Source organism: Phoxinus phoxinus (genome assembly GCF_949152265.1).
Source record: "Phoxinus phoxinus genome assembly, chromosome: 18".
Lineage (NCBI taxonomy): Eukaryota > Metazoa > Chordata > Actinopteri > Cypriniformes > Leuciscidae > Phoxinus > Phoxinus phoxinus.
The window spans coordinates 8,436,139-8,449,964 of record NC_136893.1 but is presented as its reverse complement, the minus strand read 5'-3'; the positions used below and the strand labels follow the sequence as shown (position 1 = coordinate 8,449,964).

At 37.3% G+C, this 13,826-nt stretch overlaps 1 protein-coding gene across 3 annotated transcripts; it reads right to left on the bottom strand.

Moving 5' to 3' along the window:
- Positions 1 to 554: 554 nt before the first annotated feature.
- Positions 555 to 13,100, bottom strand: pou6f1 (POU class 6 homeobox 1). Of its 3 annotated transcripts, none has more exons than XM_079588713.1 (12): positions 12,737 to 13,100; positions 11,012 to 11,142; positions 10,626 to 10,705; positions 7,174 to 7,357; positions 5,935 to 6,050; positions 5,547 to 5,772; positions 5,099 to 5,313; positions 4,573 to 4,698; positions 4,223 to 4,459; positions 3,187 to 3,322; positions 2,792 to 2,960; positions 555 to 2,413 (listed from the first exon to the last, which is right to left on the bottom strand). In XM_079588713.1, exons 4-12 carry the CDS (start codon positions 7,346 to 7,348, stop codon positions 2,068 to 2,070), a joined length of 1,746 nt encoding a protein of 581 aa, XP_079444839.1. In that variant the 5' UTR covers positions 7,349 to 7,357; positions 10,626 to 10,705; positions 11,012 to 11,142; positions 12,737 to 13,100; the 3' UTR covers positions 555 to 2,067. The 3 variants fall into 3 exon arrangements, with proteins under 3 accessions (XP_079444839.1, XP_079444837.1, XP_079444838.1); XM_079588711.1 differs by having other exon boundaries at positions 10,626 to 10,670; XM_079588712.1 differs by lacking the exon at positions 10,626 to 10,705.
- Between the last annotated feature and the right edge of the window lie 726 nt (positions 13,101 to 13,826).

Genomic DNA, 13,826 nt, shown 5'->3' with positions numbered 1-13,826 from the left:
GAGCTTTATATAAGTTACAGCAGATGCCATTGAAAACACGGTCTATCCCTCACAGCCTCGCTTTCACACCTATCATGGCGCTGCAATGAATAAGGTCTATTAAAAGTATAGACAAAAAAAGTCCAAATGTTTTGGCTCAATATATATTCTGACAAAATACCCCAGTTGTTACATCAATCAATCAAAAAAAAAAAATCATTCTGAAAGCTTCATACACTTTTGTGAAAATACCACACTTTCTATGACTTTAGGGAAGGATATTAAATGCAGTGATGATATTTTGGTAGAAAATATGGTTACCATGGCAATTGCAATTTTATTAACAAATAACCATGCTATTTTAAAGCCACAGACCATAAATAATGCAATGGATTGTTGCATTATTATCATCATTACTATTCTATCAATGGTATTTTTAAAATAAGAATAATAAATGTTTTTTATATGTTCTGAAAATTAATTTTGAACTTTGTAGTCTGAGTGTGAGGAATACAATCATGGCTGGCAAGATGTCAAAAGGTATTTACAAAGATATCAGAATCAAAACAACAAATCTGTTTAGTGTTAATTTATTCAAATAACAAGTTAATACCAAACATTACAATTGATACAAAATAAATATAGAATGGAGTACCATACCATTGTTTATAATCTGTAAATGCAATTAGGCATCGTTTTAAAAATGATAAATTCTGCGCAGATTAAAATGCTGAACAGATGCTGCCTTTTTACATGTTTAGTCTATGTTTATAGCATTTGTTAAAACATTGTCTAATACCATTCCTTCTTCACAACATTAAAATGTAAATGTATGGTATTGTACCAATCAAGATAAGAATCCATTAGATAAATATTGAAGGTCCATAAGAACAATATAGCTTTATGCTTAGAACAAACATGTGAAACATGTTACAACACAATTAGGCTGTTATACTAAATGGAAAAGATTCATATCACTTGTGAATATGGGAGTACAAATGAGAGCACAATCCAAATTCATTAATGATGAATGGCATTTGTAATAGTAATATCTTGTAACTTTTTTTAATGGCTCATCGATCAACAATAAAAATAAAAAAAACTCATGTTTCAGTTGTTTCTTAAGTGCCTCATATAGTTTGTCTTCAATATCACCTCCTAATATTAAGATTTGCCTTCTGGTTATGACAAAAACAGTAACAGTAAAATCCGTAGGATATGTTCCAGTAAATCAGTCGTTGTAATCTTTGATACAGTTAGTTTTCTATTTAAAACCGTTGAAATCATACAATTCTCTGGCATATGAAATCACAATGATAGCTGAAATGGAAAAATTGGATTTAGCCACATAAAAGCAGGGCATGCTTTCTGATTCAGAGAACTATGATTGTCCACTTGACTGAACCACATCTACAGTATTTAAGCACAAAGACAGGGGAATCACTGTACTCATGGAAACTGAAATAAAGACCTGAATAGATGGACTTTTTGGAAGGTTTAAGATAACCAAAAAATAATTATCTGTCTCAGGCATTGTACAATCACACAGTTTACAGCAAAACTATATGAACACACGAATAAAAATAAAATATCAGTCAAATTATTAAATAGCCTCTTAAATGTACTATATGTAGTCAAAAGCCATAGCTGCGATTGCTACAGCGAAAAACTATTTTAACGGTCAAGAATATTGTTAGTTTCTGCAACAACAAAAAAACTAAAAAAGAAAGAAGAAAAAAAGCATATTTTGTAAGATTTCTCTATTATGTATTAATGAAGTGCTTATTTTCATCTATAAAAACAGCAACTACAGGATTTCATAGCTTCGTCCGTATTTTAAATGGTTTAAAAGCCATTTAGCACTGAAAAGTGTGATGGCATGGCAAAAGGTCACTCTGCATGCAGCATAACGGAAACAGAAAACAACAGAAAGAGTGTGTTTGATACTATTCTAAGACCGCACACAATTCGAGTGCCGCTGGCTTCATCACAACAGCAAATCAGTTATTTCAGTCATTTTGCAACTAGCACCAATACATCAACGTCCAAAAAGTTCTTCTGTTGCTCTTTAAGAGATATGTCATTGTCCTACTGGGCCTGAAACACGTTGATCTTGCTTGTATTTTTAAGAGTCTGTCGACGGTTACAAAACCAGACCCGAACCACCTCTCGGTCGTAATTCAGCTCCTTTGCGATCTCTGTAATCTCTTGGCCAGTCGGAAGGGAGTTTTTCTCAAAGTAAGTGTTGAGGACCTCAATGGCCTGCGGCGTGAAGCTCGTTCTCCGTTTGCGTTTCTTGGAGGGTTCTCCGCCCACAAACTCCATCAAGTTCTGCTGACCCTTCTGATTCCAGAGCTCAGCCTCTGCCAGCCAGCGCTCCAGCACAGGCTTCAGCTTCTGGGCACTTTTAGGAGTGATGTCAAGCTTCTCAAATCTTTAAAACAAGAGGCAACGTGTCAACACACAAGATACTGGAGTGAAATTTAAATCTTTCCGGCACTTATATTTGATTACAGACTTTATAAAGTATGTGAAAAGTAATTTATATAAACAATACAAAATAATTGTGTATATAACGAAATAAATACCAATTATTTGTCTCAGGAAATAAACAATTACATAGCTTAAAGTTGACTGCAAAACATATACATGTATAAAATTATATTATATTTAGTTTAAAGTGTAAATATAAAGAAGAACCCTGTATGTCACTGTTTTTTCCCTGGTTCAATGTGGTTCAATCATTTCTGTGCCGACCTCTAAGACACGTAAAGAAAGAAAGAAACAAAGAGAAGATCTAAAAGAGAATAACCTGCAGATGGCTGACTGACTGTAGGCGGGACCCTCTGTAGCAGTGAGAGCCTGGCCAACTTGAGTCTGTGTCAACCCCAGAGAGAGCCGTCGAATCTTAAAATTCTTGGCAAACTCTCGAATCTCCTCCAGATTAATGGCCTCTTCCTCATTCACAGCTGACTGTGGCTCTAACGAAAACAAAAATTGAATTAGGACTTCTGGATGCTGTCCAGATCATAAAAAACATGAGTAATTTACCTATGAGTCACTGAAACATCATTTTTCAAAACTGAAATCTGATCTAAACCACCTTAAAGAATTGCTCCTATTCAATTATGTGACTGAAGAAGGTTGTAAATGCAATATTGCAAACATAACCGGTAAAGATATACTACCAGTAAAATATAAACCTACTGCTGACAAGCTGCCCCACGGTGGGCATGTCTCCACATGCGATGGCACCAGTAGAGGTGAGGGATGTGACTGATTTAACCACTTGTGGCTGGGGAGCAATGATCACTTTAGATGGGGCCACTTTTCCAATAGGACCCTAGAAAATAAATGACAGCCAATCAACAAATATGACAATCATTTTACAAATATTTCACATGATCTAGAGCAAATGTGCAAAACTGATTTTGCCAGGGCATTGCAAGGTAATTTCTAAAGGTATTCTGAGTTCATTGCTATTAAATTGGTAGGGTGCTCTGGGTGGCTGCCAAGGCATTGCTAAATGGATCTATTCTGCTCATTGGAAAAGCGTGCCTGTGGCAAAATTTCTGCAAAAAGATATTACGTTGCTTCTTGCTCTTTTTGTGACACTTTCAAAGTGAAATGTCCATTGACTGGCACTAAAAGTGTGTACAGTTTGCTCTATTGCCTATGAAAACAACGTACCACCTACACTAAACCTAGCCTAATCGATATAGCTAATAAAAGCAACCTTGAGATAAAAACGCATTTGCTGAAGCAACCATGCTCTTTTAATAAGCTTCTACAAGTCTTTGAGTTCTTTAAAAGTGACTCAAGGGACTCATGTCTGAGAGTTTACAAATCATGTGCTAAGGTAATAGTATTTTGAGCTCATAGTATCATGCAAGGAACCGTGTGAAAATAAGTCTTTATTAATGTTTAATTTGCTCTTGTATTCTTAATTTTTGTGAACCGGAATAAACGTTTTTGGTGTTTTACCGCCACTAGTGTTAATTTCAGCTGGAAACTGCACTGAACTGTTTTCTAAATATGTAGGTAGAGGCACATTTTCCAATGAGCCTTGGCATGCTAGGTAATCACTAGGGTATTCTGAGTGGTTTCTTACTCATCCAATAAAATTAAATAAATAAAAAGATATACTAATGCTTCGAAAGTACAAAAATGGCACACAAACTACACAAAATGTTTATTATCATTTATAGACCAATGAAAAGCAATAGTGGCTGGCACTTAGTACCTGCGTGGTGGTTTTGGTGAGTGTCAGGGGCACAGTGGATTTGGGGAGGACGGAGGCTGCAGACGGGGCAACCGCTGTTGGACCGTTCCCTATCGTAGCAATGATCTGGCCCTGGGAGTTCAAGATCAGCTGTGGGGACATGGTCTGGACCTGCAGGCCTTGAGCGGGTAACGCAGAGGCTGCCGCAGCTCCAGCCAGTTGTGCGGGGTTGACCAGCAGAGGAAGTGTTCCAATCACCTAAAACACAGGTATGAAACTAATGTCAAAATGTTCATTGTGTATGAAGGCTTGCCTTTGTGGAAAATGTGTGTGTTTAATGAATAACAAAGCATTTTAAAAGTAGCACTAACCTGGCCTTGTGCGTTGGTAATGAGTTGACTTGTGAGTCCTGCCACATTAGACATGGCGCTGAAGATGGGAGTTGTAGTTAGAGAGCTGATGAACTGAGGCTGAGCTCCCAGAGAGGCTGCACTAATCTGGAAAAAACAAAATTAAATTTATTATTATTACAAATTATCTTTAGTAATTGAAGGCAAGATGCAAATTCACTCTCTGACAGTAGGTGGTGCTTATGGAACAGTGCAGTTTCCTTGGTTACTGGTATACACAAATCAGCATTGTGCTTATAAACAGGCAGTATACAGAGGTAAGAGGAAAAGAAAATGCCATCGAAACTGTTTACAGACGTTGTAATGTTTCTACACAAATTACATTTTTACTAACACATACTACTTACAAATTACCTTTTAAATATCCAATACTAACCAATAAATACTAATAAATAAATACAAATCCAATTTTACATACATATATATATATATATATATATATACCAAAAACCTGTTTCTATTCATAATAGATGATTTCCCTACTCACAATAGCAGGGTTTATGGACAGGCCTGCAGTCTGAAGTGTTGCGACAGAGACACTAGGCTCGGACACCTTCTGCACAACAGATGCGGTGGTGGCTGGCGTGGTCTGCGTTGGCTGCAGGGCCGCTTGCATGGACTGCAGAGCAGACATCTGGGGCTGCAGGACCGCCTGCGCAGGTGACTGCAGCTGCGTCTGGACAGAGTTCAACATAGTAGCAGCTGGAAAAAGAAAACAGGCTGTTGTAACAATCAAAACAATTTAAAAAGAAGACTTTGTTTGCTCAGTAATTATTCTAAACTGTTGACTGGTCTGGACAAAAACACCATTTCATATAAACACAATATCATGCAGTTTAAACTGAATCTCATGCCAACAGAATGTAAAATATGCACTTTTTCTAAGATGCTTTGCACCTGATGAGTATGCAAAATATGTGTGAGCAGCATCATACCTTGCAGTCCAGCAAACGGCAGCTTCAGCAGTCCTCCGGCAGGGCTGACTGCCGTGAGACCAGGGATGGTGGCGACTGTGGCGGTGGGTAAGGTGAGCACTGCCAGACCACCCTGACCACCCACAGACCCCGCCATACTTATAGGAATGAGCAGGGGCTGACCCAGAGAACCCTGCTGGGCAAACATGCCCGACATCAGAGAGGCCAAGCCTTCCTGAGTCAGGACCTGGCAAACAGATTTAATTATTCTCAGGATTTTCTAATGTTTTGACATTTGACAGTTTACAGACATTTGCGCTTTTAAAAACTATTCAAAATCAGTTGTGTTTATTGAAAACACAATCTGGGATAAAAAAATCCTCTTTTTAAAAAGGAAAATGGAGTTCACCTGTGGGCAGGCCTGGACAGTGATGGGTATGCTGGTCTGCGGCTGGGCCTGAGACAAACTGATGGGAGCTGTGGAGACCACGGTCTGGACTGCAGGTGCTGAGACCTCCAGAGACACTACATGCAAACAGAGTCAGATTTGCCGAAATCTTTTATTTTAGAATGATTTTTCCATGCATACACATAATGAACAAAATGAATGGTGGTGTCTATCAAACCATGCATTTATTACTATTATGACTCTTAGGGCCAGATTTACTAACAGCTTGTGCCAGCGCAAAAACGTTTTTGGCATTAAAAAAACAACTGTCAGGATTTATTACAGACACCCATTGAAAATTTTGCATTGAAAAGGCGTGGACAGGGTTATTTTTGTGACTGACCTTACAGTATCTGCATTTGTAGGAGTTTGCCTTTCAGAAGCAATATTTTTGGGAGGAGAGTATTTAAATGAATCATGCAAGGTGATTTTTTAAGGTTTGCACAAGTCAATTTACTTGTATTTGCGCCATTATTTACCACCCAAAAAGCACGTCTTAAACTTTGCACGTTCACGTGAAAGTAATGGCTATTCCAATTCTCGTTTTGATCGAGGGGTCGATCGGATCACAAGTAGACGAGGGAGACACATAACCGTTTACAACTGGTGTTTTAATCCGTCTCTTTCAATCACTTTTGTCCTGATTTCATTCACTTGGTGAGTGTGTGTTAGATCAGGAATGGTGAAATAATATTGTACTTGGTACATCTTCAAACTAAACTTGGGTCTCCAGCTATAGTTTAAATCCATCTGGCTAGCGCGCTTCCCATTATGTTAACGCCTTTTGTGGCTGTTCAAATGCATTTAACCACATGAACGTTTATACTACGAAAGCGTTTTCGCCTACCTCTGGAAGTGGTCAAAAGTGGACAAGCTCAAAACATTTTAGACCCCGTTTACATCAGTATTTAGCATCATCACATCAACTTGTGATCCGATCCCCCAGAAAGCATCTTAATAGGTGTAAACAGGGCCAAATTTGTGCTGCTCTTATAGATTGCGTTGGTCATTATGGAAACTATCCGGCATCACGCGCAGAACTTTCCATCTGTGATTTTTTGGAATTGCGCTCACGTTAATTTGCCCTGTTAAGTAAATCTGGCCCTATATTCTTCTTTGATGGTGGCGGCTTTGAATACTGGGTTGCTGTGATACCAAACTAGTGTGGCTATTTATATCAGTCAATTCTATCAGCCTCACCAGCTGTAGTTGTGCTTGTGGTTACTGGACTGTCCAACGGACCCTCCTCGGCTGCATCCAGGGTCTGACCAGCGCCCTCCTCGCCCCCTGAATCCAACTTCCCATCAGCCCCTGAAGAAGACAAGGCTGTATCCACCTCCACCTCCAACACACGGATGGTCTCCTGACCTGACATGACAATGACCTGGAGGAAGGGGTTTAAAAGGTTATAAATGTTCTCCTTTCCGGGGGAATGGGGGCAGTGGTGACAAGATGAAAATGCGCCATGGTCTGTTATGGATGAGCTTACACCTGTGTGTGTATTCTGATCTCACAGACATTTTATTAAAATACTGGTAAGGTTTGCTGAGCAAAAGAGCATGAAACTGTTGAAACTAGAGCTGGGCAATATTTTGAATATTTGCAATGGTTTTATTGTATTTATTTTATTATTTGGTCATTAAGGTGCACTTTTTCCTCCATTTATTTTTTAATTCAAGAAATTAAATACTTTTCACCCTCAAGTCATCCTATGTGTATATGACATTCTTCTTTATATAATCAGAGTTATACAAAAATAAATCTCTTGGCTCTTCCAAGCTTTATAATGGCAGTGAATGGCCGTTTCTGTTTTGAAGTCCATAAAAGTGCATCTATCCATCATAAAAGTAATCCACACTGCTCCAGGGGTTAATAAATGCCTTCTGAAGTGAAGCGATAAATTAGTGTAAGAAAAATATCCATATTTAAAACTTTATGAAGTAAAATAACAAGCTAACATACGGATTTCAAAAGTCTAAAGCAAAGCTTATGCGAGTAATGGATGTACTGCTGATATTTACGCTACTTCTGACATCACAAGTTGCGCTTTAGGGGCAAGTAGACTGCGTATGGCCGTAAGCTAGAATTTTAATTTGTAACGTGTTAAATATGAAATTTTTCTTACACAAACTCATCGCTTTTTAACCCACAGGAGCCGTGTGGAACACTTTTATGATGGATAGATGCACTTTGATGGATATAAAAACAGAAACGGCCATTCACTGCCATTATAAAGCTTGGAAGAGCCAGAACATTTTTTAATATAACTCTGATTCTATTCGTCTGAGAGAAGATCAGTTCATTTTAATTTTTGGGTGAACTATCCCTTTAAACCCTCCTTTTACTGGGATAAACAAATTATGGCTGATTGTTAAAGGGATAGTTCACCCAATAATGAAAATTCTGTCATTAATTAAATCGCCCTCATGTCGTTCCAAACAAGTATGAAATCTGAGAGCTTTCTGTCCCTCCATTGACAGCTGACGCAAGTACCACTTTCAAGCCCCAAAAGGCAGTAAAGACAACATTAAAATAATCCATGTGACTACAATAGTTTAACCTCAATTTTTTGAAGCGACTTGAGTCCTTTCTTTGTGCAAAAACATTTTTTTTACCAATTTATTTACAAAATATGAATCTCCAACACGCATTCACGAGAGCACCACAATGCATGGGTGTTGTGTTGACACAAGAGCAGACGTTGTTGTATGAACGCGCATAGGAAATTAATATTTTGTAAATAAAGTGCCAAATTTCTAGTCACATGGATTACTTTACTACCTTTCTGGGGCTTGAAAGTGGTAGTTGCGTAGGCTGTTAATAGAGGGACAGAAAGCTCTCAAATTTAATTAAAAAGATCTTAATTTGTGTTCCGAAGTTTGAAATGACAGTAATTTATGACAGAATTTTATTTTTTTGGTGAAATAACCCTTTAATGGAGCATTTGCAATTGGTAAGTGAAAACTTTTAGTTCATGCCATTATGTATCACTATTAGTCCTAGACAACATGAAAAAAAAGTTCAGAAATTTAAAACGTTTTTGAAAACATTTGAGAGCGTTAAAGACAGAAGAGAGATGTTTTAAGTAATGATTGTGATTCAGTTCAAATTGTCCATTTCAATAAATCGAAGATTTGATGAAAGAATTGTTTGCAGCATTACCGGTACTCAAAAACGTACATGGCCTAACATTTTTCATATATTCAAATAATATGCTAAAAAATTACATAACTATTGCTATTCTTTAAAATGCAGTGTTAAATTGCTGCATACATGAAACACGTGAACTCTAATGTCAACATGAGCCTTTGAAATCCTGCCATCTTTGACTTATACACTACTACTGTTCAAAAGTTTGGAGGCAGTACATTTTTTGTTTGAAGGAAAACTATAACATAAAATTTTAACAGAATTCTCTCTGTGTCGTCTTGACTTCTTTGCCTTTATTCTCATGCACTCGTTCACTAAACTGAACAGTCAATCAGAGTTCTCTCTCACACCGATGATGCGGCGCAGCTGTCCAGCTAGAGACGACTGACGGCTTGGTGCATCAGAGCCATAAGCCGGGTGCATACTGTGTGATTTATAATAGTCCTTTACGATTGTTGCTTGTCAGACTGTACGAACATGATCCCCGCTGTAAGCCATGTCACACTGTAGAATCTCAGTTGTCATTTAATAAAGGAACACTCCACTTTTTTTGGAAATGGTTCCTTGATTATTACGCGGGAATGAGAGTATAGTTCCTAGTCATACTGGCCTAGAAAATCGCAACTTTGAATTTTCTGTCGGTCTTAGTACACGATGTAACTACAGAAGAGTCAAGTTTTAAATAGGAAAAATATTGAAACACTTTGGTCTTTTTTTTGAGAGAGAGATGCTAACGGTCTAATCCGATTCAATGATCTATGCTAAGCTAATAGCTGAATGGATTGGAAAACGGTAAAACTCAACTGTTTAACTCTAGGGGAGTTGGAAAATGAGCCTATTTCCAAAAAAAGTGGAGTGTTCCTTTAATGTCAGACGGTAGGACAAAGACGCGTTAAAGTCCGGAGTTTTACATCATCAATCAATGACACGTTCGGTGAGCTGCATTACACGCGGGCTTGAAATGGTGGCTACAAAGAAATGTCTTACGTTTATTTTGATCATGGCTTGCCTTGAAAAACTAAGACAATTTGACTGTCGCCGTAGAAGTCACACTGCAGGACTGCAAGTCAAATCTTCTGACACTTACAGAATTTCGTCTGAGGTCAAATTTTATCATTGGTCATTAATCGGCTGTCGGTGAACATGTCGAACTAACAATCAAAGACTTCAGATTTTAGCCTAGGATCAGAGGATTCTTTTAGGATTTGCAAAATTTGTCTCAGAGAGCCAAAATCTCACAGTGTGCACACCGCTTTAAGAGACTTCTCTGGAAAAATGACTGACTCCAAACTTTTGAACGGTAGTGTATTACCATTTTTAAGCTTTTGCTCAGATTAATGTTTGATCAAGCATTTTATGAAGAACATTTCACGGTCATGTTTCAGTTGAGATCAGAGAAACATCACAGGAGCGAATGCAGGGCTCGGGCAGAGAGGGAAGCTCAGCTCAGCTCAGGACAGTGCCACGCAGAGAGCAGTACAGAGGCAGGAGAGGGTGCGTACCTGGTCGTCTTGTGCTGGGAATTTCAAAGTGCAGGAACCTAAAAGCTGAGAAAACACTTCTGCAGTCAGACAGTGAATGGCTAAAGAGAACAGAGATGCCAAGCACACATTAGGACACAAACAACCAACCCAACAAGGACAAGTAACATGAATACAGAAAACAAGCAAGAGCATCTGCCCAAAAACTAGCATAAGCAATGCTTTCTGCAAATGCCTCATCGCCAGAAGAGAATTGCTTGCGCTGTGAACGTAGACTGAACACTCACACGCATGGGGTTAAAGGCTGGACATGTGATGAAATGTTAAGGTACATCTGTGTTTTGGTAACACTTCATGTAAGAAACATGTGAGAAATGTATGAGATCTATGACTTGACTCAAGAATACCTGTTCATTGACAGTGAGAGGCACATTGTTTGCAGGGAGATCCTCAGTTTCCATGATGACGTCTAAGCTCTGAGGAGATCAATGATTCTGCATAGTGGTTGAAGGAGATGTTACCAGCTCCGCAGTCGCACCTGAGACAAAAAATACTAGTCATCATCACTAGTCAAGGATACTTGACAGCACTAGATGCAGACATCCAAAGATTAAAGTCACCATGACATAACAATTGACCCCATTTACCTTCTTAATACACATTCCTGGTCTTATTGCGAATGATCCATCATGTTATTCCAAAATGTAATAACTTGCTCTGTCACTGAAACAAATTTCCTTTTCATCAAAACCTCCCCTACAACCACCTGTCAGAGACCAATTCTTTACGATTCAGGGAATTTCTGGATAAAATCAAGTCCTGTCCTACATTTTTTGTGGTCACTGAACACCCAATTTCAATCAGAAATAATTCACATGGAAGAAAAAATATGATTTTAAATATTACGTTATAAAAGAACAAAAATGTGTCTTAAATCTGGCAAATATCACATTTCAATCAGAAATACTTACATTATAAATAAAGAACATTTGGATTTTAAATATTAAGTTATAGAGTTACAAAATATGTGACTTAATACAACTAAATCTGACAAATATCACATTTCAATCAGAAATACTTCAATCACAATATGAAAGAAAAATGTTGATTCAATTATTAAGTTACAGAAGGTGCTGTGCAACTAAATTGGCAAATAATTTACAATAAAGCATCCCATTTATATGATATAATACTATTCTAATATAATATAATATAAATATAATACTATTCTAAATATACAACATTACGAATGGGGCTGTTTATTTTTAGTTGTCTAAAAACTACTAGGTTATTGCGATATATGAATACATAGGTTATTTATATTTTAAGTTTAAAATGTGATGGTGACCATTAGCACACCTAACAAAAAAATAAATAAACACACTGGTAAAGTTTCAGCTATAATACCATAGCTTCTATAGTTGTTACTAATAAGTGAATTAGCCATCAAAATGACACTTCATTGTTTCAAAAGCATTACATATTATGATTGTTAAAGAAATCACAATAATTATAGCAACTATTTTGGCGGGAACTATGATTACCATGGTAAAACTTTATAAGGCATTGACCAGATAATCATGACGTAGTAAAGTGTGAGTAACGTCACGTCTATGACGCGCGCTCTCAAGGTTGTCAACTTGTTAGAACCCAATGTACCTCATAGTAAAAAATGTAACAGTTTTTTGAAAAATGGTACATTATTTCAATGAACAAAAAACGACTGAGCATGTTCCAATGCCATCACTGTGCAAGTGCATTGTAAGATGTCTTGCATTATAATTTTACGCATGTAATTATCCTAAAAACAATAGAGCATTATGTAAGTATTGCGCATTTACACATCAGGCAGGCCTGTGTGAGGTACTAGTGCAGCCTTCCCAACACATTCACAATGCAATAATAAAACTCTCCCTATGGGACACACACTTCATCTACTGATCACACTCCTCACATGCCAATATGCCATGACTCGGGACGGCATTTGATGTATTTCCTTTCTCTTTATCATAAATATATAAATTATGCTAATTAAGACCATTGCATATTAACCAAAAACTCATTTCGAATCCGCGAGTTGGTATAGCGTTGTGCGAAAATACGTGCAAGCTGTGATCATATTCACGACTTACCCGCTGAAAGGTGGGATATTTCCTTTATTTCTCCTCCTTCGGCAAGCTTTGCCACAGTTTCTTTTAAATATGCATAATTAAAAATTCATCTCACAGCTTCCGACGCGCGCTACGAATGCACACAAAAGAGCTATTTGCATTGATAAGGAGGCTCGGGAAAACGCTGGTCCTCTTTTTAACTAAATATTTAATGACGTCTTTCCGTTAACTGTCGTGCCGGTGAAGCAAATGCACCTTAATAGCCAAGGTAACCCCTTATCTGCAGAAAAGTGCCTAAAAATTTACACAAATTTGCTCTTTTGCACTACGTCATGAACATAATTTATGCAGGCCGAGTCTTGCATTGAAAAAATGGCGCTGGCTCGACAGAACTGGAGTGATGGCCGTCTTAAAGGGACAGTACACCGTGTTACTGCAGTTCACTGCACGATTCAAAAATTATAATATTGCTATATTGTGAGGTTATGCTCTAATGGTAAAACGAACGACTACTAATAATAATACTATTGCTAATAATAACTGGATTCATTTAATATTATTAATTACTATTGTTTATAATAATAATAATGACAATAATCCCTTTATCATCCTTATCTTAATATTTATGTCATTCTACCTCTGTGCAGTTTTTAGCTAAATAATGATTTATGCAAAATAAATAAACAGAACAAAACAGAAAATGAAATTGTTATTTACAATTATTCAAACTTGCTCTATGGTTTTTCCGTACTTACAAAATTGTTTGTTCTTTTAGCAGATGCTTTTATCCAAAGTGACTTTCAAATGAGGAATACAACACAAGTAAATAAAGAAGTAGAATGCCAAAGAAAAAGAGTTTGGATACAAGCCAAGAAGATTTCAGGGAATTGCAAGCAAGTGCATCTATTGCATTGTATACATGAATCAGTGAGAAAGCTTTATGCAAACCACTAGATACATTCAAGTTGAAACGTTGTGCTTTAATGGGCTTTTTTTTTTATCCCAAAAAATCAAATGCATACTGATTCTTATTGATTTAGGCACATTCCTTTTTATTTAATTGTCTTATTTTTTTTGTACCTTAGAGACACTGTGTCTCTGCACACACTCC

Bases quoted from the DNA above. Each gene is read 5' to 3' on its own strand.
- pou6f1 (XM_079588711.1), bottom strand. From the start codon at position 11,065: ATGGAAACTGAGGATCTCCCTGCAAACAATGTGCCTCTCACTGTCAAT. The intron at 7,358-10,625 runs GTACGCACCCTC...CCCTTCCTCCAG, and splicing joins TCCCAGCACAAGACGACCAG to GTCATTGTCATGTCAGGTCA. The intron at 3,323-4,222 runs GTACTAAGTGCC...TTTATTTTCTAG, and splicing joins TCACCAAAACCACCACGCAG to GGTCCTATTGGAAAAGTGGC.